The sequence below is a fragment of the Papio anubis genome, chromosome 8 (assembly GCF_008728515.1).
Source record: "Papio anubis isolate 15944 chromosome 8, Panubis1.0, whole genome shotgun sequence".
Lineage (NCBI taxonomy): Eukaryota > Metazoa > Chordata > Mammalia > Primates > Cercopithecidae > Papio > Papio anubis.
Genome location: NC_044983.1, coordinates 12,375,282 through 12,403,016, shown reverse-complemented (window position 1 = coordinate 12,403,016; position 27,735 = coordinate 12,375,282). Strand labels below are relative to the sequence as shown.

Here is a 27,735-nt window from a genome sequence, read left to right as displayed (position 1 = left end):
GGGAACCCTGGGCCCAGCCCATGAAACCGGTTTTTCCTCCTGAGCCTCCAGGCCTGTGATGAGAGGGCCTTCTGTGAAGGTCGCTGTCATAGCCTAGAGATAATTTTCCCCATGGTCTTGGTGATTATTAGGCTCCTTGCTACTTATGCAGATTTCTGCAGCCAGCTTGAATTTTTCACCAGAATATTGGTTTTTCTTTTCTATCACATAATCAAGCTGCAAATTTTCCAAGCTTTTATGTTCTGCTTCCTTTCTAAAACTGAATGCCTTTGACGGCACCCAAGTCACCTCTTGAATGCTTTGCTGCTTAGAAATTTCTTCCGCCAGATATTCTAAATCATTTCTCCCAAGGTCAAAGTTCCACAAATCTCTAGGGCAGGAGCAAAATGTTGTCAATCTCTTTGCTAAAACATAACAAGAGTCACCTTTGCTCCAGTTCCCAAGACGTTCCTTATCTCCATCTGAGACCACCTCAGTCTGGACCTTATTCATATCCCTGTCATTTGGGCAAAACCATTCAACAAGTCTATAGGACGTTCCAAACTCCCACATTTTCCTGTCTTCTTCTGGGCCCTCCAAACTGTTCCAACCTCTGCCTGTTACCCAGTTCCAAAGTCACTTCCTCATTTTACGGTATCTTTTCAACAACACCCCATTCTACTGGTACCAATTTACTGTATTATTCTGTTTACACACTGCTGATGAAGACAGACCTGAGACTGGGAAGAAAAAGAAGTTTCTTTGGACTTACCGTTCCACACAGCTGGGGAGGCTTCAGAATCATGGCAGGAGCCAAACAGCACTTCTTACACGGTGGGGCAAGAGAAAATGAGGAAGATGCAAAAGTGGAAATCTCTGATAAACCCATCAGATCTTATGAGACCTATTGAGCATCACGAGAATATAACAAGAATGACTGGCCCCTATGATTCAATTATCTCTTCCTGGGTCCCTCCCATAACACATGGGAATTCTGGGAGATATAATTCAAGTTGAGATTTGGGTGGGGACACAGCCAAACCATATCAGTTGGCAAGCGGTTTGAGAAAAAAATGAACAAGGGTTTGAAACATAAACATCTCTGATTTTCAGCCTCTTGTCACTTCAAATCTAGCTAGCTCCAAAGGATGTTACCCCACTTCACACCCGTTACGATGGCTGTTATTAAAAGACAAACAAACAAAAGGTAACAAGCATTAGTGATGATGTGGAGGAATTGGAAATCTTGTGCATTGCTGAGAGAAATGTAAAATGGTACAGGCATTGTGAAATACAGTACATAATTACTCAAAATATTGAATGTGAAATTACCACATGATGCAGCAAATCTGCTTTTGGATATATACTCAAAAGAATTGAAAGCAGAGTCTCAGAGATATTTGTACATCCTGTTCATAGCAAAATTATTCACAATATTCAAATGAAAGTTACAACTCAAGTGTTCATTGACAGATGAAATGTGGTATATACAGATAGTAGAGTATTATTTAGCAGCAAAAAGGAAGTAAATTCTGGCACATGCTACAACGTAGATGAATTTTGAAGACACAGTTAAATAAGTCATATACAAAAGGACAAATGTTGTATGATTACACTTGTTTGTGGCCCCTAGAGCAGTCCACATAAATAGAAGGTAGAACAGCAGTTAACAGGGGCTGGAAGAAAGGGGATTCAGGAGTTGTTGTTTAATGGATACAAAGTCTTAGTTGGGGTTAATGAAAATGTCTTAAGATGGAGAGTGATGATGATTATCCAGCAATGTGAATGTACGTAATGCCACTGAACCATACACTTAAAAATTATTTAAATGGTTAATTTTATTTTATGTATATTTTACCACAATAAAAAAGCATGTTACTTCCAAAAATAATTGATTTGTCACTTTATTATGTATCAGAGATTTTCTAGCTATTATCAGTGGATGTATCAGTCTGTTATAAGCTACTGTGTCATAGGTCCTCTAGTTACTTTTGAATATTCTATACACTCATTTTTTCAACCTCAGTGAATGTTTATCAAGTACTTACAAGTACTTGTGCTTGTACATAAAGGTCATTTTGATAAATTCTAGAGATAAAAAGACAAGGAAGACATTACCTCTTCCCTTATTAAAATAAGACCACAGGGATAGAATATCCAGTAAACCAGTGAACTGTAATGGGTTGCAATAAATACATGAATAAAAGAAAAATAGGCTGTTATAGAAGCAAAGAAGATAGAATAGGACACATTAAGGGAATGCTTGTAAAACAATAAAACTGTTGTTGTAATTGGATCATAACTAACCAGAGTATGGTTTAGACTATGAAAAGCATTTTTGGTCAGATTTTCCTCGGATGCTGACAAAATTGGCTTTATAAAAGTATAAGAGTGTTAGCAACATGAGAAAAAATCTTAATTGGATATGTTAATGACAATAAGAATATTTAGAAAAATGATATGATATCATAGGCTGGAGATGAAAGGAAAAAAAAACAATTAAAACAATAGCAGTGAAGATAAAAGGGGAATAGAATTGACCATATCTGCAGGAGATTTTACTTTATTTTTAACTTCAGGTGTAGAAGATCGAGGTCATTCCATTTGTCAGTTGATGTAACGGTGTCCTTGTTGTATCATTTATTCCTTCAATGTTCCTCTCTTACTCTTTACTATTAATTTTTAATTCTTTCATTTCTTTTTTTATATTTTCATTCTATTTCTACTATTAGCATCTGGTCTCTCTTTATAGTATTCTATTATTTTTAATAATTACTTCATTCCTGTGTGTTTTTACTAATATACTCATCAATTTTATGTACACATTTTAAATTTACATATATTGTTCTAGTTCTTACTTTTTTATCTTGTATATACTGGTCTTTTTAAGTTTCATCCTTTTGGCTAGATCTACTCCTTTGCTTCACATAGCTACGTGGTACTCCATGGTGTTCATGTGCTATGCTTTATTCATCAAGTTTTTCAGCAATAGATGCTTAGGTTTTATTCAAGTACCAACATCCTAACATGCCTGCGCACAAATAAACCATGTAAGCCTATTATCAAACATGTTCATAGGATATGGCAACTGATTGATTGTGTGGAATAAAAAGAAAACATTGATGATGACTCTGAATTTTGTACTGAAAGCTTGGAAGAGGATGAATAGTGAGGTCATTACCTGCAATCACTTCTCCTAATATCCCAGTAAACATCACACTTGTGTCCTAAGAGTTTTCTTAATATTTCTATATTTAAACATTTAGAGAACAACCATTCTCAGTAGTCGTTTTCAAAACTTGGTTTAACATTCACATAGAGAAGAGATGTTCTTTCTCTGGATTTTAGGCAGGTATAAACCAAATTAGAACTGCATTATTTGTCTGGACTTGAGCGAGTGTACACAATTACCATTGTTTACAAATACTTTAAGGAAGTCTATGATAATTGAATTACTACAGAGGAAAGTTTGCAGAAGTAAAGTGCTTTCCTAGCACTGATTGTTCTTTAATAGCACACTCTGGAGAAAAAACAAACATAATATGTTATAGCTGTCAACATGAATATTCTTTTATACTGATTTTCTTCTCACTTGGCAGAAATATTAATGTACTATTTTTTGTAACATAGATTAAAGTTCACTCTCATTTTTGAGCATCAGCTTTCCCTTTGCCTTAACAATGTCTATGCATTTGTCCAGGCTGAAGCCAGGAGGACCAATGACTGTGCAGAAATGTGGCTTAAATGACAGACATCTTTTTCTTACCTGCTCCTCAAAACATGAAAACTCTTGTCAAAAGAAGGCACTTTCGTACGCGTTTGTAGCATCAATACTTGAATTTTCAAATTGGCAATTTAAAACCTTATAAAATTTATTGTAAAGGCAAAAAGAAGCCTATTTGTTCACTCTATTTCATAAGAAAGTTTTCAAAAAGAAACACTAAATAATGTATGAGGAATAAAGTAGATGCATATTTTAATGAGTTTCAATTTAATTTTTAAAAAGTATTATGCATTTTATTGCATTTCAATAAAAACATTTCTCAATAAACAAGAGAATAACACTCCATCAGAGAGCAGGATGGAGCAGAGAGAAATCAAGCTGTGACAGAGCAATTGCAACCTCTACTAAGCACCACCCACCCCTACACAGGATATAGGAAGCTAGAATGGCTCTTGAAAATTGTCCAAAGGTGAGATGGGATAGCTGGGTCTATACACTCTCACATTTTTCAACAGTTACATAAGCCACCCAGGTGGGTGTCTACCTTTGGAAAGATGCTTTATTCTGCTGACAATGATGCCAACTGAGTTTTATATTGTTGGTTCTCCTAACAGTTGGGGCAAATCCTTCATTGAAATGAGATAGGTGACCCATCTTGAGGCATGACCCAGCTCGTCCTTGCTTAGGAGTCCGAGCCTTTCTCAGGCTAAGATGACTGCACTTCCATTTACTGTCGAAATTTGCTAAGAAGGTCGATAGGTTCTGAGTCCCAAAACTGATGAAACTTGGGCAAGAAATCTTGACTTCTTTATTGGAGTAACTGCCTTAAGTCTCCTGTGCATCCATCCTTGATATCTTGCATGCTACAAATTAAACGGGATCCTTGTTGATGAAACATTTTCTTGTCCTCCATGGACACTAAGAGTTATTAAGCATCTCCTCATAACCTTCTGTGTGTTACACCCCTGGTTATTCCTCTGACCTGGGCCCTCATTGCCATAATTGTGTTCATCTGGCTTCTGGCTATCACTTGATCTCTGTTGTGTCAATGCTCTGTCATCTCCATTGCTAAAAGTGAGCCCTGTTTTATAACCATCTTTTCTCTTGTCAGCTCTGACCCATGCAGGGGAGGGACCACTGGACTTCTTGGTGATTCTTGTATCATTCTCACCCACAATTTTTAATGGCCTTGATAATTGATATGTCCTCTGTGTTTTTTCATAGGTCATACTTATTGGATAGGTTTTCCAACTGTACCCAGTGTGTTCATTTCACTATATCTACTTTTCTGAGACTTTCATTCCCTCTTCCACCATCTGCCATAGCAGTTCTGGTATTTTAACCTGACTTAACTGGGTCCTCACTTTTCCCATACTTCCAGGAGTCATTCTAGTAACAAGTTTGAATTGTCTCCTATAGTCCTTTCCAGTAGTAAAATTCTGTATCCCGGGAGAGTACTCGAAATCTAATCTTATGTGCTGACCACCTGATGAAGCACCCTCAGAAAATAATCTCACCCCTACTCTCCCTCCTCCTGCTGAGACCTGCTGATTGGGTCTTGCCACTCCTTCTAAATAGATAATAGTCCCTTCCACCTTCTCAGGGCCAACTCATACACAGTGTTGTGTTGCAACCAAGCCCTAGTTTTATAGATAGTGGCTGGGAGAGCACGTGAATAAAGATAGATATGGAAGGGGACAATTGCAGACTTTTGTGTGAAAGGTTTCTGCATGTCTTCCATCAATCAGAGGGGGAGTTCCAGCCATTTATTGGGAGAGGTGGCCTACTTCTAAAGGTGTAGACATTTTAGGGAACTATGGAGATACCTGAAAGGGTTTACAGAGACTACTCACTCATAGTCCTCCCAGTAATTGGGACAATAGGTCCTTCCTTTAATGGCTATATGTACAACACATCCCTGTGTGCACCTGGAACAATGCCAGAATAATGGCAAGTAGAACAATTGAAAGCAAGTGTATGGGATGTGTCCATTATGAGGATTATAAATGAAGAGTCCAGGACGAGATACATATTTCCATTAAATAGAGATGAAAGTAATTCTTTGAGGTAAGGAGCACAAAAGAAGAAACAGTTCGAGTTGAGAGATCATTACTTTGTTTGAGACATACTTGGTTAGGGGTACCTGTGAAATCCAGCAAACAGTAGGCAGTAAGCAGCTGAATGCCTTTGTTTCAAGTTCAAAAGATAAATCTGGGTTTTAAAAATCTGGTTGTAAATCACAATGAGATATCATCTCACACCAGCCAGAATGGCCATGATTAAAAAGTCAAAACATAACAGATGCTAGCAAATTTGCAAAGAAAAGAGAATGCTTATATATTGTCGATGGAAGCGTGAATTAGTTCTATCATTGTGGAAAGCGGTGAGGCAATTTCTCAAAGAGCAAAAACAGGACTATCATTAGATTTAGAAATTCCATTACTGGGTATATACCCAGTCAAAGAAATATAATCATTCTATCATAAAGAGATATACACGTGTATGTTCATTGCAGCACTATTCACAATATCAAAGGCATTGAATCCACCTAAATGCCCATCCATAGTAGGCTGAATGCCCATCAGTTGTAGACTGAATAAAAAAATGTGGCACCTATATACTATGGAATACTATGTAACCAATAAAAAATAAGAATGATGTCATGTCCTTTGCCTGAACATGGATGGAACTAGAGGCCATTATCCTTAGCAAGCTAACACAAATGCAGAAAACCAAATACTACAGGTTCTCACTTATAAGTGGGAGCTAAATTATGGGAACACATGGACACATAGGAGGAAACAACAGACACTGGGGTCTACTAGAGGATGGAAGGTGGGAGGAGGGAGAAGATCAGAGTAAATGACTACTGGGAACTAGGATTAGTACCTGTTGAGGAGATAATCTGTACAATTAACCCCTATGACATGAGTTTATATAACCTGCAGATATATTCCTGAACCTAAATTTTTTTAAAAAAAACAATGTTGTAAAAATAAATTTTGGAATTAACAATGAGTGAAAAGATGTCGTACCTGCCTGCAGTAAGCTTATAACCTGATGCAGGTGTAATCACAAGCTAACACACAAACAAACAGAGACTGGCACAAGCTCTGGTAAGGCTGTTGAAGGAAATGTGTATGGCGCTGTGATTCGAAAGTTCTGAGATTGTATGGAAGGTATCTTCAGCAAGAGTTGTCTGTATTTCTATACAAAGGATGAGACAGAGATAATTATGAAGGAGGAAAAGGATTGGAGAGAGGCAGTAATATATGCCATGCCCCTGTGGCAGGAGCTTGATTTAGCTAGAAGAATGTTAGCCATGGTTGTGGATGAGATCACCAAGAAGGCATGTGAATATGTAGGTCAGTGAATCTGTTAGAATGGATCCAAGTATTCTCATACTAGACAGGAAGTATTTTAGGAAAAAAGAGAGGGGAGGGAGATAATTGTGAGATCATGAAACTGATGGAAGTATTAGAAAAATCGAGGGAAGTACAGTCAAGCACCTGAGCCTCAGGAACAAGAACCAGGGACATGTTTGCCAACAGGAATGAGTCTCCTTTATCCTTCTCTGCCCTATTTTAAACTAGATTTATTCTCTCTCACTGCAAATTGGCTTTCTCTATATAATTGGAAACGTGGTCACAGTTAGCTCCCCCTTTTACATCCAAAGAATCAGAATGGCCACTATTAAAAACTCAAAAAAATTACAGATGTTGGTGAGAATACAGACAAATAGAGAATGCTTATACACTGTTGGTGGGAACGTAAGTTCATTCAATCCCCAGGGGTAAACAATATGGAAATTTCTCAAAGAAATAGAAATCAAGCCAGCAATTTTATTACTGAATGTCTACTCAAAGGAAAATAAATTATTCTGTGAAAAAGACAACTACACTCATACGTTTATCTTAGTCCTATTCACAGTAACAAAGTAATGGAATCAAACTAAGTGTCCATCAGCAGTGAACTGAGTAAAAAAATATGGTACATATATACCAGGAATACTACACAGCCATAAAAAGGAATGAAATTGTCCTTTGCAGCAACATGGATGCAGCCAGAGGCTATTTTCGTAAGTAAATTAATGCAGGAAAATCAAGTACCACAGATTTTTACTTTGGGAGCTAAACAATGGGTACACATGAACATAAAGATGGAAACAGTAGATGCTGTGTAGTGGATTACGGAGAGAGACGGGGATGAGGGCTTAAAAAACTATTTATTGGGCACTATGTACACTATTTGGATGATGGGCTTACTAAAAGCACAAACTCCAGCATCACTTAATATACCCATGCAACAAACCTGCGTGTGTACCCCTTGACTCTAAATTTCTTTTTAAAAATGGAAAAAATAGGGTTTGTTTAATTGATTATTTTTATCACTGTTTTCCTTAATTCAAAACATTCTACTTAAATATCTGATTGATTTTACTTGGCTTTAGTTAGTGACTCTTGGTTGAATCATCTGTCAGAATGACATTAAGAAATGGCAGATTCTGTGGGAACTACATTGAGGGAAGGGAGTTGGAGAAGGCCGGAGAAGGCAGTTACCACAAGAAGGATTGCATTACAGGCTGATGTCTATCTGTGACAGCCGAAAAAACAAGTAAAACTTAGAAAGTATGCCATGTGAAAGTATATTAAGGTATAATGGATAAGATGTTTTAAAAAAGTTAATATTAAATATTTTCCAAATGAGTGGTTACCAGAATCTGGAATGAAATTAACCAGATTAAAGAAGAGATGCAAAACTACATGTTTTAGGGAATAAAAAAATCCATCCTTGGAATTCAAGGGTGAAATAGAAATCAACAGTACCCTTCAAGGAAGCTTATAGGGTCTTTTAAAATTCAATTGAGAGATGACCCATTGCATATCTGCATGAAAGGTTCTCCTTGATGTTTAGAAGGATCGTCAGACTTTAAAACCCCAAGGGACTTCTTTAGTCTAAGAGGCTAAATGTTACAGTTTTATAAACTCAATAAAGCACATGCTAAATCACCATGGAGATTAGGAGATTCGTGAACCATCAAGCAATCCAACGTCAGAAAACTCTTCTCATTCATATTGCTGCCTAATCCCAGAGTCAACTTGCTCATCTGTGTCTTCATGAGCTTTCTGTCCTTTCTCTATTGAGATTTACCTAATAGTTCCTCAGTCCCAAATCAGAAGGATGTCTATAATTTTAAGATCAACAGCTTAATCTTACCTACTCCTGTTCTTCCACTCACCTCTTCTAAATACACAGTCACAAATACACACAGGCACACACAATTTACTTCTATATAATGAATGTATTACAAAAGAGTATATATGAAGAAGTAAAAAAGTAAACCTTTTATTTCCAGAAAACATAGATTTAGATTCCTTTAAAACAGTCTATGGGTGTACAAATAACAATAGTTTTTTCAGATGGCTTTGTTTTTTTTTGTTGTTGTTGTTTTTTTTTTGAGACGGAGTCTCGCTCTGTAGCCCAGGCTGGAGTGCAGTGGCCGGATCTCAGCTCACTGCAAGCTCCGCCTCCCGGGTTCACGCCATTCTCCGGCCTCAGCCTCCCGAGTAGCTGGGACTACAGGTGCTGCCACCTCGCCCGGCTAGTTTTTTGTATTTCTTAATAGAGACGGGGTTTCACCGTGTTAGCCAGGATGGTCTTGATCTCCTGACCTCGTGATCCGCCCGTCTCGGCCTCCCAAAGTGCTGGGATTACAGGCTTGAGCCACCGCGCCCGGCCGCAGATGGCTTTGTTTTTATGGAGGATTTATAAGATTCCAGACTAGAGTTTTGTCATATCAGAACTCTCTTTTCAGAATACCACAATGCAAATTTGAGCCAAATAAGAAATTTGTGCTGGTAAATGAATCAGGGAAACAAACAAAAAAGCACAAATAAAGAAGTTATACAAATTAACTCAGAAATATCTAAACTAATAATGAAGATTATTAGAGAAGCTGTATTGGGATTACATAATACAATAAATGTAACACATTTTCTATACCTATAGTACCTGCCTTGACTAAGAGTGAGAGGACTGGACTTGTGTTCTGGATGAATGGCTAACTAGGTGCACAAAACTAACAATTTATTTTCTGTGTTCAATGAGGAAAAAATGTCAATTTTACAGCACTGTTGTGATGTGTCATAGACTCTATATCTGCTGAAGTGCTGTATGAACTAAGCTGTTATTAATACGTTTAGTGCCATAGTTAGGGTGGAAATTAAAGATGTTGTCTTATGAGTCTAGAAGAAATTCTTAGAAAAGACTTTACTCTGAGGAGTGCTTTAGTAGGGTTACCATACCCTAAAGTCTTATCCTTAGCTAAAGGGTCCAGAAATGTGATTTTGTTCAAGGCAAGAGGTGATTCTCCTTTTAGGAAATAAATGATAGTAACAGACCAATATGTGCAAAAAACAGAGGTGTATTCAGAATTACTTCCCTTTCTCATTTTTTACTGAAAATAGGAAGTGACACCTATAAAGCAGATCCCATTTTTAGCCATGTTCAGTATTTAAAACTAGCTGGGAAGCCACATTAGAGCACAATTGACACTTTACATGGGATTTCTAAACATCTGTGGAGACAGGAGCCTATAACTCTTTAATAACCTATTTTTGAGACTCCATGCTAAAAAATATACCTCCATTTTAAATGATCTTTCTGCAGAGTTGGTAAAATATGAGTAATTCATCCCTGTATTTCCCTGGTGTGTTTAAAGGGACATAATTTCACCTACTCTAAAAGGTGGGTTATGTGACTGGAGGACCCATTGACTAAAATGTTAGGAGACCTCTGTATTAGACGAAGTGAATTTCTCTACTCCAAACTCATCTGAATGTTAATATGCTAATGTGTATTATGAACATCTGAGTAGGAATATATCATGCAATGGTTTTCTGAATTTATTTGAAAAAGTAACTTTTTTTTTTTTTTTTTTCACCAGGTCCATTAATTCTGTTATTCTATTAAGCACAGTTGGGGAAGACAAGCATGCTAATAGTGAACCTTCAGGCTTTATTGCCTTGTTAAAAGATTAACATATGGAAGTCCCTCAGCCACCCACTTACAGATGGCAATTTTTAGGGTACAAAAAATTATTATTAATCCATTACTTATTTTCCTTAAGTTAAATGCCTCAGGCTTTTTTGCAGTTGTCTCCATTTACCATCAAGAAACGTGATTTGTTTATAATAGCACACTTGGCTTTTTGATATAGTATTGTTTTATAGCAAGTCTCTCCCACAACCACTGATTTGGTTTCCAGCAGGTAACCTTAACCTTCAGTTAAAGTGGATGTTGTTTCTATGCACATTGAATTCTGTATCATGTGACTAATATTAGACTGAGTTATACCAGTTGATTTTTACTGATAGTTATTCCAATTGCCTGTAGAGAAATATATTTTGTAAAAAATATGGAATTTTATATATATATATATATGTGTGTGTGTGTGTGTGTGTTCCAAGTGTTCCTACTGGATTGAATAGCTATGGTCTGTTCTCCATTTTTATATGTGAACATTATGTATATAATATTTAATATATAATACATAACATAATATTTAATATATAATATATAATACAATATGTAATATGTATGTATATATACATACACATACACACACATATAATATATACACATACCTATATATGTGAACATTATATACACACATATATTTACATATAAGTATATTCTATATATCTCCATGTTCTATACTCTATTGCAAACTAAATTTTATAATTTAAATATAATTAAATGTTATAATATTACCATTTATATATCAAATTACTGAATACTCTAGGTGGTTCCTTATTTGTAGTCTCATTGGATTTATTTATTTATTTATATAAGGCTATTCAAGTACAGTATTGAGAAGGGGGAAAGAGTAGAACAAGGATTTCGATCTGTAACTAACTGAGCAATCAGTTGAGATAACTCACTGCCTTCAGACCAGCCTCACTGGATTTACTGAGTGCATCCATTTTTACTCTATCACAGGTCACTATGATCCTATCCACTTTGTCAAATTAACATATGTTTATTTTTAATTTTGCATCCTGCATTTTTTGTTAAGCAATTATATATGTTCTGTGAGGCTAGTGATATGTGGATAGTTAAAATAAAAATATATGTTTGGGTAATACTTAGAATAAGAATACTTATAAGAGAAATATGTATTTATATTTATTCATAAATATATGTATTGCACAAATGTATTATGTATAGCCATAAATATCAATACATATTTCCCAGATACATATTTCCTATATTATCAGTAGAGAAAATTTTAGAAAATAAATGATATTTTATTTTATCATGCTTTTAAAAAATTCTTTGCATATCTAAAGGAACATCAGTGCACTTAAGACAAACAAAATATGATATTTACTATTATATTTATACACGAATATATTAAAAACTTTCTTTTATAACCCTTACAATTGAAGATACATAAATTATGAAATTTGAACAACTATTGGCAAAGAACAAAGGTGATAAATCATGTTCAAGATGGTGAAAGTTATATTATTAACAGCAATCTGTAAAAGTGTTTCCATACAAGTTGAATTAGAGGTCAGATCACTAGGTATATCAATGGTTACCAGTGTAGAGTTTATTTCCTAATAATATGCAGGGATACAGGGAGGCCAATTAAAATGAAAATAAAATACAGGCTTACAACAAACAACATAGTAAAACATACATATAAAGCAGGCTGTCAACTTATGTTTCATTTGTTTTTTCTTTTATGCTTGGGGAAAAACAGCTCACTATAAAGTATTTAAAAACGCGGCATAAACCACATGCTTTGCTTCGGCATGTTAAAGAGAACCTCCTCTTCTTAATTTAGAAGTTGAAATTTTTTTTTTTTTTTACTGACTTAACATGGATTTAAACATTAATAGCAAAAAGTTTAAATATGGTTTTTAATTTCATTGAAACAATTTAATATTTCCATTCTCTATGTATTCCTTTTATTTTAATGAAAATATTTAATTCTTAATGTCTTACAAATATTTGTCATACCAAGCTCCAAGTTTTCTTGAAACTGCATCTTTTAAGATTATTTCCTCATGCAAATTTAAATATAGAATAAATAATATCTTTAGATATTCAAAATAATAAAAACATATGTATCTACCTTCCCTCCTGTTGAATTTCTTTCGAAATGTGTAATACTAGTAATTTGGAAGAGGACTTTTGGTTTCATCCAGAAAAAAATATCTAAAATGTATATTTGCTTTCCTTGCAGGTGGTGGAGTTCTTTAATTTTGTTTGAAAAGTTTTTTTAGTGATAAATCATTCATCAGATTTTCTGTATTTTTAATCAATACGTCTATTTTAAAATATTTTCTTAATTTCATGCCAAAATGCTCAGCACTCTGGCTATTACATTTCTCTGTTAAGCAGGATCTTGAATCTTTGGAGTAGAAAATATTTAAGTAACCTCTAATTTCTGGTAACCTAATGTCATTAATAACTTTGAGGAGGGAGTGAATTACCATCACATCATTGCAAAGTTCTGGTTATGGATTTTAAACTTAAAATGTCATTTTAAATTTAAATTTCAATTTAAACAGTCATTTGAAATTTAAATTTAAATATTCTTAATATTCTTTTTGTTGACCTTCAAACCTACAATTTATTTTTCAGTCAGTCTCTCATAAGAAGTTCCAATAAGTATTTCTCTACAAAGAATCCTCTATTTTGTCAAAAAAGTCGAATGAAAATTATGATAAAGATTACTTTCAGTTTTTAAAGGAAAATTCTATAAATTTTAGTAATTGTGATCTTTACAAGGGTATTAATTTAGTTTTGGAATTTTTTGTTATTTAAGTAAAGAGGTAAATTCTGTTAAATTCAACAATCAACATTTTACTAACCATATACTTTATATCTACTATTGGAAGGATTATGTAAGATGAATGAATGAACATGAAGATAATTAAGATTGATCATAAACTTTTAAAGAAGAGATAAAAATGTATACACAGTTAACTAAAATTGGAATCAGAATATGATACATTTTATAAGAAATACTAATATAGCATTTTGTAAATATAGAGTAGACAGCAACGTTATTTCTGACTAGGATATTAACCATGGTATTCTTTGGACAGGCAGTTCTTTGGATTATGGGTAAAAGCCTTAAAAGGAAATTGGAGTGAAGATTATCTCAAGCAGCTAGAATGCACGGATCAGGAAATCTAGATGGCAAAACGTGGAGCTGTTCTGAAAATAAAGAAAGAAATAAAAAACTGCTGGCAGTACAGTTTAGTGGAGGAGTGGAAGTATAAGTTGAGTGATGAACAAAAAGCAAAAACAGACAAAAAAAAAAAAAAAACAACGACTCCAACAAACACCTAAAAACAAACAGGCTTGGAGGGGACACTTAGCAAATTTAGAAATTTATTCTAAAGAAGAAGTTGGGGCACAGTGGAAGAGTCTGTTTTATAATATTTCCCCTAAACATGAATGTGATCATCACAGTGGATTATTTAGAAAGCACATTAAATATTCAAAATGGAGGACACAAATCTATACTCAGAGGCTAAGGTGACTCTGTGGGCTTTTGAGCAAGAATAATACTAAAGTAATGAAATAACAATGTAAACAGTGGTTAGGTGGCAATCTCCAAGCTGAACATAAAGTGATCTTGAACTGTCGTAGTGTCGTTGGAAATGAAAAAGAAGAAATAAAAACAAGAGAAGTTGATATTTTTTAAATGTGTTGATTACACACTAAATCTACTTTCTAAAATACTGATTTTCAATAACCCACAAGTAAAGGGACTAATTATTAAAAATATCCCAGGTCCAATACTAATTCATTTACATAATGTCTTATCAAATTAATACAACATCCCTGTGACAAATACTGTTATTTGTCTGATGTTTATAAAATACACATTTGGGTTTAGATAAACAACATGTCAAAGTCAACAGTTAGTAAATAGAAAAGTCCAATTTCAAATTCCAAATGTCTGATTTCATATCCCCTTCCAAAATGACACTATATCGTCTGTGAAAAATAGGTAAATCACATGTGCCCTAGTCAGTTTTTGCTACTGTAACAAAATACCCAAAACTGGGTAATTTAGGAAAAAAAAAAAAAAAAACCACGCAGAAAATATTTTCTTACAGTTTTGGAGGCTGGGAAGTCCAACATCGAGGCACTAGCAGGTTCTGTTGTCTGACGAAAGCTGCTGTTTGCTTTCAAGTTGGCACATTGTTGCTGCGTCCTTCAGAGGGAAGGAATGCTCTGCGTTCTACCTGGGGGAAGGCAGAAGAGCAAGAGGTTGAAACACTGCGTGAAGCCTCATTTACCTCTTTTATAAGGGTCTTACTTCCATTCACAAGGGAGGAGCCCTCCTGGCTTAATCACCTCCGAAAGGCTCCACCTCTTAACACTGTCACATTGGCCCTTAAGTTTCAACACCTAAATTTTAGGGGGGACACATTTGAACCATAGTAATGTGTGAGATTACAGGATGATGCACAAAGGTATCATAACTGTAATGATGATGAAATTTGGTGTAGATTATACTGAAGTTCCAAGATAGTTTCTCTGAAAATAACATGAATTTTTTAGAATATGTAAGACAAAAACTAAAAATTTAAGTAAAATGTTAATAATAGTTAAAACTATTGAGTAGTTTGACATAAATTAGGCACTATTTTAAGCTTTCTACATCCTTATGTAATCTCTATCATAGACACATAACTTATTATTGCATTTACAGATGATAAAATTAAGACACACAGTGATTAGTTAAGTGGTTGATACTTAACAAAGGGAAGAAGTGGCAGAACCAAAACAAGGTCTAGGTCTAGTCCATTAGAGTCTGTTACCTTCTGGTAACAATGTCTTCCTGAACAGAAAATTAAATCATTTTCTCCCTTTCAGATATTGAAGGGATCAAGAAAATAATGAATCAGAAAACTGTAGTGACACTAAAAATAAATTTAATTTCTAATGCTCTTGCAGAAGGAAAACCAGATAATTTCATCAACTCATAAATTGTTACTGGACTTCATGCCTGAGTATGAGAGTCAGGTTGATTACATATGGAGTATTTGTTATACAGCTTTATACATTTTATCATTTCATCTGAATAATATGGAAAAACTTGAAAATTCATTTTTTTCATACACACAGGAAAAATGAGAAACAAATAGACATAGTGAAGTGAGGTTAGATTCACAACACAATATTATAAGAACAGTCCTTGTCCAACATGGTGAAACCCTGTGTCTACTAAAAGTACAAAATTTATCTGGGCATGGTGGTGCACACCTGTAGTCCCAGCTACTGAGGAAACTGGGCAGGAGAATGGCTTGAATGCGGGAGGTGGAGGTTGCAGCAAGCCAAGATTGCGCCGCTGCACTCCAGCCTGGTGACAGAACGAGACTCCTCAAAACAAACACACACACACACACAAAACAGTCCTACATTTACAGAGGAGAATTGTTTTATCTAATTTAAATGAAATGTGATTGTATGTCTGAAATCATATATTAAGTAGAAAATATAAGAAGAAAACACACGAAGCTCAAGACTGAAAACTCCAAAATCAAAGATGGAAATAGCATAAATAATGACACACCTAACTGTGGATGCCCGGTCCTCTTATTTCCAACCATTTCATCAGAATGTTTTTTAGTATTAATATTGACATGGGAATTACAATTGTGTTAGAACCTGTTTCCATTGCTCTGAGATAGTCTCCCAGTGAAATTAGGTATTTCTGTAACAAGTCTACGGAGAGCACTTCAGAACATTTTCTTCCAGCAGGTATTTAAGAATATATATGGACAGTCACCGTGTGAAATTTAGTCCAGAAAATTCCACTTACGCAAAATAGTGCTTTAAAGCCCCATGTCATGCTATAACTTCTAATTGATATTCTTGGCTTCCTGAATACCAGATAATTTTCTGTCTTCTTAAATCTGCGTCCACCCCTGCGGGTGTTCTATAAGTCTTTTTATGCCTGAAAATACTCTCAACTTCAAGATCTCCAAATCCAAAATTATACTTTCTGATGATAAACCTGTCTTCATATTATAATTGCCATATTTCTTAACATCTATTGGCCTCCATCATTAGTTTATCACCGTTTGCCACTCTTTGACTGTGCACTGTTTTGGTAACCCAACTCCACTTCTGACTTTCCTTGTCCTGAGTCAATGAGAAAAACAATGGTTAGCCATTTGAAAACATCTTTTTTTTTTTTTTTGACAATTTAAGAATACCACATTTCTATGACTTTCTGTCATTGCTGTCTAGCAAATCCTCACTTTTGAGTTTTTCTCACTTTCATTTCTGTTTCTGTTCTTAGATAAGTACAATGCTGCAAAACCACACTTATTAGAGCCAGTAAGTGGGTGGTAATGTAATTGAATGTCTAAATCTGAACCACTTTTTATTTTTGAAAATGTAAAAGGATACTATAAAACTGGTGTAAATCAGCCCTGTCTCAGAGAAACCAGGATAGATTATCATCCTAATATTGTCCTGAATATATAAAAGACAAATTTACAAGAAAAAAACAACCCCATCAAAAAGTGGGCAAAGGATATGAACAGACATTTCTCAAAAGGAGACATGCATACAGCCAACAGACACATGAAAAAATGCTCATCATCACTGGCCATCAGAGAAATGCAAATCAAAACCACAATGAGATACCATCTCGCACCAGTTAGAATGGCATTTGTTAAAAAGTCAGCAAACAACAGGTGCTGGAGAGGATGTGGAGAAATAGGAACACTTTTACACTGTTGGTGGGATTGTAAACTGGTTCAATCATTGTAGAAAATAGTATGGCGATTCCTCAAGGATCTAGAACTAGAAATACCATTTGACCCAGCCATCCCATTACTGGGTATATACCCAAAGGATTATAAATCATGCTGCTATAAAGACACATGCACACGTATGTTTATTGCGGCACTATTCACAATAGCAAAGACTTGGAATCAACCTAAATGTCCATCAGTGACAGACTGGATTAAGAAAATGTGGCACATATACACCATGGAATACTATGCAGCCATAAAAAAAGGATGAGTTTGTGTCATTTGTAGGGACATGGATGCAGCTGGAAACCATCATTCTCAGCAAACTGTCGCAAGAACACAAAAGCAAACACTGCATGTTCTCACTCATAGGTGGGAATTGATCAATGAGATCACTTGGACATGGGAAGGGGAACATTACACACTGGGGCCTATGATTGGGAGCGGGGAGCGGGGAGGGATTGCACTGGGAGTTATCCCTGATGTAAATGACGAGTTGATGGGTGCAGCACACCAACATCGCACAAGTGTACATATGTAATAAAACTGCACGTTGTGCCCATGTACCCTAGAACTTGAAGTATAATTAAAGAAGTAAAATAGCAAAAAAAAAAAAATAAATAAATATATATATATATAAAAGATATTTTCCCAACTCATTGATATCATCTAAGAATTTATCCTTGGTTTTATATACATCTGTCCACGTTGGGCTTGCTTATCCATAATGATAGATTCAGGTATTTCTTGTCACGTCCTCATCCCTTTCTTTTATTTTCTTTCTTTTTTTCTTTTTTTTTTTTTTTTTTTTTTTTTTGAGACAGAGTCTCACTCTGTTGCCCAGGCTGGAGTGCAGTGGCATGATCTTGGCTCACTACAAGCTCCACCTCCCAGGTTCATGCCATTCTCCTGCCTCAGCCTCCCAAGTAGCTGGGATTACAGGTGCCTGCCACCAGCCTGGCTAATTTTTTGTATTTTTAGTAGAGATGGGGTTTCACCGTGTTAGCTAGGATGGTCTTGATCTCCTGACCTCAGGATCCGCTCACCTCAGTCTCCGAAAGTGCTGGGATTTTACAGGCATGAGCCACTGTGCCCAGCCCACGTCCTCATCCCTTTCTATGGATGTGCTGGTTGAGATATATATATGTATACATTAATACAGATGAGCATATATAATTGTATATGATTATGTATTGTCCTATAATTAAAATATGATTATATGTCATTGATTATATATGATTATATACATGATCAACTATATGTTATATATAATCAACTATATATGATTATATATGATCGATTATATATGATTATGATTATAATCGATTATATGATTTTATATACATAATTTTATATATATATATATAACAAATTTTGTAATGAAGATATAATGTTAGAAAGTGAAAAGCTAAATTTACTTTGGGATTGAGCTTACAAATTTTACTATTTCAGTTTTTAAAGTGACTATATTTTCTTATTCATGCTTAGTTGTGAAACCTTGGATTAATCTTAAAAATTCTTCCTTTCAGTGTCTCCACATAAAATTAGCCATCAAGTCTGTAAATTTTTCTTCCACCGTATTCCTCAAACTACTACCCAGTTATGCATTATTAATAATACTGTATCAGTTAGTCCTGAATGGTACTTCTGCCAGATTAATCTTCTTGAAGCCTGCCTCCAATCATTTCAAGCCATTGAACTATGTAAGAACCTTTATATAGTGTCTTCTTTTGGAATCTGACTGAAGTACATCCTCCTTAGCTTTGTATCTATGGCTTTCCTTTCTCTGGCCCCAAAATGTACTCTCCATTGCTTTCTCTGCCAATATTCGAAAATAGAAATCTCATACATTAGTGAGATCAGATGCTATGTTCATTTTGTTCCACCCTCCAGGGACCTTCCCTGTTGAAATTCCACATTCTTAATGACTATCGTAGTCAATCTCTTCCATGAGAAATGGTTTACTATCTTATCAGATATAAAACCTCCTTTCTTTAATTCCCAATAGCATTCTGTTTAGTTATTTTATTCTGTCTCATAAACATTATTTGTGTACCTGTTTTATCCTTCTCATAAACTGCTATTTTCTAAAGGATCTGACAGGTTTGAACACTGGAACATCATGGTTACTAATATCAGACAATCATTAATTACTGTAAAAATTATTTTACACATGTGACTGAATATTTTAGAGTTATTTGTATGACTAATGTAAAAATATTACTAGATTTCTCTGCAAACAAAGCTCTTTCCAGCAGTCAGGTAGCAAGCATCATTATACAAAATAAATAGTTGAATGGACTGATGCATGAAGAAAGTAAAGGCTTTACTCATGGACAAATCCCAGTCCCTGGTAGAGCTGGAAGAAGACACAGTCCTTTAAATCCTCTTTTCCTGTTCATTTTAAATAGAGCCCTCTATATGCATGCAAAGTGCTGCAGTCATTAATTAAGTAGATTCAATCTCTCATTTTCCTTAAATCATCACTGATTTGAGCTCACTGTTTTCTCAATTTAGGCCTGAGAAAGTTATGGCCAGATATTCATTCTCCAATTAACCTAAAAGTGAACTATATTTCATTGCTTGTAGGATGGTATGGGAAATCTGAGAGTCACCAAGAAGGGAATCCGACTTGAAGGTATATCTGAGTTTCTACTTCCATTGTATGTGAAAGAAATTCATTCTCGAAAGGTATGTGATACTGGCTTTGGTTTACTCTAAAATATAATTTAGAGGTTATGTTTTAGCTTGAAATAGCAGGATAGAATCCCGTTATCTCTTCAGCATGTGTTTAGCTTCCTTAAGCTAAACACCTATGTTTAGAAATCAAGTGGTAAAATAATTGAAAATCAGTGGAGGTTAGTTTCAACCCGACAAATGTTAGAGAACCATTTTGAACTAACCTGCAGTGTTGCTTTTGCTGCTCTGTAACATGTGCCTCTCTATTTTCACTGGAAATTAAAATATAAAGTTATAGTAAATCCAAAGGGGGCATTTGATATGTCTTGAATATTTTTTTTCAAAAAGGCACTGATTTGAATTAATGATTTTAATTCAACATATTATATATCTCATCAGCTTTAATAGACATGCATTTTCTAAAAGAAATGACAAAGAATTTTAATGTAGAAATTAAATTTATTTCTGGATGTACATTATGCAAAACAAGTGAGAATATCCTTCAAATATGTGTGTGTTCACATGTGCTACCTGTGTTTTATCTCTTACAAGCATGCTAAAAATTAATATTGTAGCTTAGATTTTGTTCATTTTGGCTTATGTACATTGCCTCTCAGAAGGTAGTAAATATCTTGGATATATCAAAAACTTACTAGAATTTTTCCTATCTCCTATTACATATCCCCCTGAGCTATATGTATATTTGTGGAAATAAGTTTATTAAGATAGAAATAATGGGAATTGTGTTACATAAAAGTTGAGAAAAGGTTATACTTATTTCATAAATATGAAAGTCTATTTTAGGCTAAAATAATGTTTTAATATTTTAATCGATGTAGAAGATTAGCAAATAGGTTGCATAATGAGCCATAATTTGAATAATTTGTATCAAAGTTATTTTTCCTTAAATATCAAAATGAAAACAGACCAAAAGATTGCTTTTCATAAAGCACTTATTTAGGATAACTATATTAACTTCAAATTTCTTTTTTAAAATATGAAAACTGATACAGCTTCTGATATGCTGTATTGACTCTACTCTGGTACTAGAAATTTTATTTTGATACTAATTTACTTTCCGGGTATCGGTCAGACAAGTAACACAGTAGACAGATTCATGAATACCTGACCTTACATCACTAAAAGTATTAAATTTAAAATAAAAAGTTTAGTTATTTTGCTTTATTTTGTTTTTATGAAAAGGAAAAACAAAAAGCATGGTTACATATATTAGTGTCTTACTTTGATTGAAAGTCACTGTCTTTGACAGTTATTTACTGAGTTATTGTGTTCGGCACTGTTAAATAATGCAGTATTTGAAGGAATTAAAACTTATACATGGAAATCAAGAAGCTGCTTAACATAGGAAGCAAGTGGGACTAAGCATGGGCCAAAACTTCTCTGAAAATGCCTCCTATTGGTAAGTCCAGGGACAGGAGAAATGATTTATCTCTGAAGTCATTTAGGTTCATTTGTAGTGGCTACCTGGGAACAAAATTTAAATGATGGTGAAACCTTCTACGATCAGGCAGGTTGTAGAATTTATCTTCTCAGCCAGGACATTTCTGAGAGTATAATGACAGGTGTCAAATTAAGTTTCTCTTGAGAAACAGGAATATGTGTGGATTCCACCTATGGACCATAGAGGATGGAGTCCACTAACATTATAGCATGAAAGTGTGAGGCGGGGCCACTTGCACTTCCTAATTTCCATCCCTGAGAAAGCTAACTCCATGTTCACAAGCATTTCCAAAACCTACTGTATTGACTGAAGAATATGTGCTCCCCTTCACATCCCAGCCCTGATGCTGGTCCTTCCTGTGTCTTCCTTCATTGTTGTTTGTCTCCCTGTAACTAGGAAGCATGGAAAAAGCAGGCACATTGGTAGCCAGACAGGAAATCTGGTGCAAGAACAGAAGTAGGAGCGGAATCATACACTTCTTGGAAAATTCTCTGCACGTACGCTTCAAAAATAAATATGTGAGAAATCTCCAGACTGCTTTCTACAGTGGCTGAACTACTTTATGAACCTAAAAGTTGGATAAATATTTAAAATAAAGAGGAAAATATATTTTATAAGCGCCTCTCACATTATGATTCACTTGTCCATGAATGCCTTTTTACTTCTAGAAAGCCAGCCCCAATTTCTCTTAGCCTTAGTTGGCTCATCATTAAGTGAGTTTGGTACAAACTTATCAAAGTACTTAACTCATAGGTTAAGGCAGAACACAAACATTTCAGTAACGAAAGTAGAAATGAGATTTTTAATTTTAAAAATTCTGTTATACGTTTCAATCTTTTCACACATTTTCATAGAGTCAACAATTTGATGATAAAATTCCAAAGTTCCTGTAGTTCTAAGGTAAGGAAATCTATTAGAAAATCTAAAAGACGGCCGGGCGCGGTGGCTCACGCCTGTAATCCCAGCACTTTGGGAGGCCGAGGCGGGCGGATCACAAGGTCAGGAGATCGAGACCATGGTGAAACTCCGTCTCTACTAAAAATAGAAAAAAATTAGCCGGGCGCAGCGGCGGGCGCCTGTAGTCCCAGCTACTCGGGAGGCTGAGGCAGGAGAATGACGTGAACCCGGGAGGCGGAGCTTGCAGTGAGCCGAGATTGCGCCACTGCACTCCAGCCTGGGCGACAGAGCAAGACTCCGTCTCAAAAAAAAAAAAAAAAAAAAGAAAATCTAAAAGACACTTTGGAAGATTTGATGAAGCTGAGAGAATAAACCCTGCTGGGTACAGGAATTTTGATTTCTGTGTGTGATTGTATATGTTTAGCCTCCATTAATGCCACCCTGTTGCTGTCTTTAAATTTAGCCAGTATTCCCCTCTGACATACAGAATTTTCTTAAAGTTACTTTGCGGTCATGCAGGCATTTAGTCCTACACATGGGAAGATAATAAAGAGATTTCTATTGGACAGAAAATGCAGTCACCTATAAATGCACATTTAGTCACCTAACCTAATCCACTATGGGCTGGACCAACTTTACAAGCTCCTCTCACCCTCTCCCCATCACTAAATATCTACAGATATTTAGATATCTAAGTTCTATTATTAGTCTTAGCAATTTATACCCTTTTTCATGCCTTTCAAAAATTAACCTTTTCTAAGTTGTCCAACAAAAATGTAAACAAAAAACATATCATAGTATATCCAGGAAACATCTTAGAATTCAATGTATTTTTCAAAATTAACATTATTCTCAGGGAAGATTACTATAGAACATTTATAAAGTTAAATATATAATACTATTCAGAGAAGAACCATACAAAGCATGTGTAACTTGGGCTAGTTTATATAAATGGTAATGATTATAACATTCTGCATCTATTTTCAAGGCACTTGGTCCAACTTTAGGCCAAAACATTTAAAATATCAGGAATTTAGGACACCTAATCTTCAAGCTTTTTTAAAAACGTAATTGAAGTATGTTTCCCAAGGTTACACGAGTCCAAGGTAGTCATATGGTCAAATTACATGCATTTAACTGCTTCTAACCAGCAAAATTTGCATCATGTAGTTCTTCGGAACCTCTTAGCTTAGATGAACTGAACAACCCTCTTGGATTGTTTGTTTCCTGTTCAAGGATTGTTAGTTGAGGTGGTATCTCAGCACTACCACTGATCCCAGCTTCCTACATGGCAGACTGGTAATGGTGACAGAGGATCTACTACCAGATAATTCAAATTCTAGTAACTCCACAGTTAAGCAAATAAGTCTTGAGTTCTCAGAACACCCGTTTTAGCAGAGGTGTGCAGAAGGCTCTGCTTTTCCCATCATGTCCATTTCACTGTGATGTTAACCCAGTTCTTGGTTCTATCCGTTTTGCACCTTGTGTGTTCAATTATTCTTTATAGAATTCATACACAAAGCCATGGGGCCAGGCGAGCACAGCAAATGTCTTTTTACATGATTAGATGACATGCTAATCTCCTCACCTCTTTCATTTAGGTATTGTGGCAAATCTCCTCTATTTAGATTTCTTTCTTTCATATAAACTAATTCATAAACATAGATATCTGAAGGCTTTCCTAATCATTTTATTATCATGGTTATCATTATCGTATTAGATTTGTAATGCAGATAAAGTTTATGCTTTTGGTAATCACTTTAGTCAAGTTTAAAAAAACACAAACCACTCCAAAGTCTTTACACTCAGGAAAAAAAAAAAATTACTGTTAACTTTCATGAACATATCGCAACTATAAAATTATATATTTGCACAAATAAAAGAATAAATATAGATATGTGAAGGCTGTTTGTAATTAATGTATGTGATGTAATAGAAAAAAATAATAAATTAGAAATTGGCTGAACTTAAATATTTCTTTACCACAGAACTTTTTAAAGTAAAACTTGTCTTTATGGTTAAGAATAAAGGATTATAAATACCATTAAGAAGCTGAATGCATTAGCTCCGTGTTTTAATTTCAGACAGCTTTTGTTAACTCCCTGCAGTGTAATTGGAGATGATTAGCTGCTCTCCAGTTTGTCCTCAGTTCTCTTCATTTCCAGTTTGTTGATAATTGTATTACTTTAACTTTGTCACAATTCATAATATTTACATTCAGTTCTGCAACTTTAACTGCCTCGGGTCTTTGGTCTTGATTCTACATATAAATGGCTGCAGTTACACATCATCTCTAGTCTTCTTTATATTATGGATTTTCCATTTCTCAGTTCATTAGTCAAATCATTCCTTCCTTCCTTGTATTCTTAATTAGTTTTGTTTGCTAGTTTTGATTCGTTTTATTTACCTGCATGGGGGATTTTCCGGGAAAAGCCAGAAAATTTGCTAGGCGGATTCTAAAAGAACTGTAACAGTGCTAGTTGGTTTTTTTAATCCTTGAAATATTTCATGCTTCGGGTGTCTGACTGTTGACTTTATTCTTTTCTGGGAGTGTTATTAATGGTTCATGCCTTCCTTGCCTCAGATTTGGGAACACACTTCTCTATTAAGTCCAAGCACTGAATATTGCCGTAAGAAATCCGAGGGCACCCTGGTATTTTTCTCCTTTTGATGACATGAATGTTCTGCTTGGATGCCTGCTATATTTTTGCCATTTCACTTTTTTCATTTCAGAGAAATTTTACCTATTTTGTCACTTAATAGCTTTTCAGTTTCGTCTGTTGGTTTCTTCTACTTCAGAGAAAGCAATAATTCTTATGTTAGGTCATCTTTGTTCCCCACAGCCATCATAATTTCATGAATAATTTTTAACTCTTTATATTTTTCCTCTAAATACAAGTAACTGTCATCTAGAGTTTTTCTACGATTCCATTCGTTTGTTTTTTTCCAAATAAATTTTGCCCTCACGCTCTCTAATTCATATGTTTTGTATAACAGTGAATCTCAGAATTTTCCTTTGGTGTACAATCTTCCTTTTATCTTATAATGATGTTTTACTGTCTATGAATTTGGTTTTATTAAAATTATGTAATATTTAAGTTTAATGACTGAAGCACTTTTCTTACTTATTTTGATTATTCCTGATGAGTTACAGTTTGAGGTGGGGGGATACTGTCTAGCTCTTTTGTTTGTTTTGCTGGAGAGACTGTAGTTGGAAAGGGAAAGGCAGACTGTGACTGTTCTGTCTCTTCTGAGGTTTTGAGGTGTTTCTAAATGATTTGTGCCAACCAGACATGGATTTCAATTCCATGGTTCTTAGCTGCACTTTCTATCCTATAGAATACTTCCATGGTGTAGACAGTGCTGAATACTTGGGAGATTTTTCTAGCACTCTCGATATACTATCTGCTTTTCCTCTATCCAGATTAATTTATTTGGGCTTGACTTTCATGAATATGTTTCTAGAGACATGGGTTAGGGTAGGGTAGGGATTCATGGTCTACGGTGCTATGAAATAATCTTTTTCTTTTTTTGACTTTTGCTTTTTCTGTTTTATACCATAAACTTGTGTTATGAAATTGTTGGTTGTTTGAAAAAATTTAAAGAAGTCATTGTTAAAGAGTGAGGGAGATTTGTAAAAACCTTTCTGGAGTTTGATGTATTAGGTAGGATCCTTTCTTCCTCCATCTCTTTCTTTTCTTGCCCTTCTCCCTCTTCTTCCTGTTCCTCTCCTTTTCTCTTCCCCTCCTTCCTGCCCTTCCTCCTGTCTTTCTTTCTTTCTTTTGAAAAACCAATAGTCCCTGATACCATAATTGGAGTAGTCATATTTTTTATTACTAAATTGAAATACAACTTTCTTATACAGTGCCTTCTCAAGCATACACAGATTTATTTCCAGTAACTCTGTGCTGTTCTGTTGATATACTTGCAAGGAACCCAAAGTCTAGCTGTAAGAAGTTTTTTTTTTCCTAATTGGTAGAGTGAGTTCTTTGTTTTTGCTATTATTGAAAAGCTTTTGCCTATTGTGCATTTTCTCTTCAAAATAAACTTAATAATCAGTTGTCAAGTTTCATAAAAATTTCTGTTGGGAATTTAATTATGGTTATATTTAATTTTTAGAGAAGGACATCTTTGTGTTAGGTTGGTGCAAAAGCAATTGCAGTTTTTGCTATGATTTTTTTATGGCAAAAATCACAGTTATTTTTGCACCAACCTGATAGTATTGAGTCTCCCTATCTAGGAACATGGCTCTTTTCTCATTTGTTTCTAAACCTCTTTTGTGGTGTTCAGAAACATTTCTTAACAATCTTCTCCTTATAAGCATTGCATATTTCCTGTTAGTCATTTAGCGTTTTTATTGCCTAATAGATTTTCAATTCAGTTTTGTCATAGACCCCTGTGCTTGTGTGGAAAAGCTATTATTTGGGGTGTTGGGGTGTTGTATATATAATCTGGCAATTTTCTTGAAATTTTATTATTTTTATTATATTTCAAAGTATTTCTATGGCTCATCTGACATATAATGATTTTTAATAATAATAGCTAGCATTCAGCATACACTACAGCTCTGGAGTCCAATAACTTGTTTCAAATCTTGGCGCTTGTAACTTTAGTTAACCCCTGTTTGCCTTAGTTTTATCATCTGCAAGATGAAGTTCATAGTAGGGCCTAATATTCTAATGACTACGCTGTTATAGTTATTAGACGAGATGAAAGCAGTATAACCCTACTGCAATGGCCAACTCAAGGAATATTATTTTTAATTATTTTTATTCCTAGCCAAACATTGCACTAAATGTTTTACATGTGTTAGCTCATTTAATCCTCACTATGTGATGAGCATTTTTGTCAAGGAGAGTATGATTTGAATGTAGAGTCAAAGGAATTGATGACAGATTTGCATATGGGATATTAAGAGGAAGAGAAAGTGTAACGTGATATCAAGATTTTTTGGTCTGAGCAATTGCCACTAATCACTGCAAAGAAGAATTGGGAATGTAGGGGTGGGGGTAAGTTAGGAGCACAGTTGTGGAACTATTAATTTTGTCTAATAGATGCGCATGCTGGTGGACATATGAGTCTAGATTTCTTGTTGGAAGTGCAGGGCGTGTGTGTGTGTGTGTGTGTGTGTGTGTGTGTGTGTGTGTAATAAATGAGATTGGACAGGAATACCAAGGAAGTAAGAATAGATG

At 34.9% G+C, this 27,735-nt stretch overlaps 1 protein-coding gene and 1 non-coding gene across 4 annotated transcripts in view; one reads left to right on the top strand and one right to left on the bottom strand.

Moving 5' to 3' along the window:
- Window positions 1–27,735, top strand: part of SGCZ (sarcoglycan zeta) — a 1,210,518-nt gene that overhangs the window by 929,924 nt on the left and 252,859 nt on the right. For all 3 annotated transcript variants that reach the window (XM_017961783.3, XM_017961784.3, XM_009212552.4), the window contains exon 3: window positions 20,095–20,196. In XM_017961783.3, coding sequence (XP_017817272.1) covers window positions 20,095–20,196 — 102 coding nt within the window. The remainder of the gene's footprint in view (window positions 1–20,094; window positions 20,197–27,735) is intronic.
- On the bottom strand, window positions 24,958–25,019 carry LOC116268730. Its single transcript, XR_004175898.1, has one exon. It is a non-coding gene; the product is annotated as a U7 small nuclear RNA (small nuclear RNA).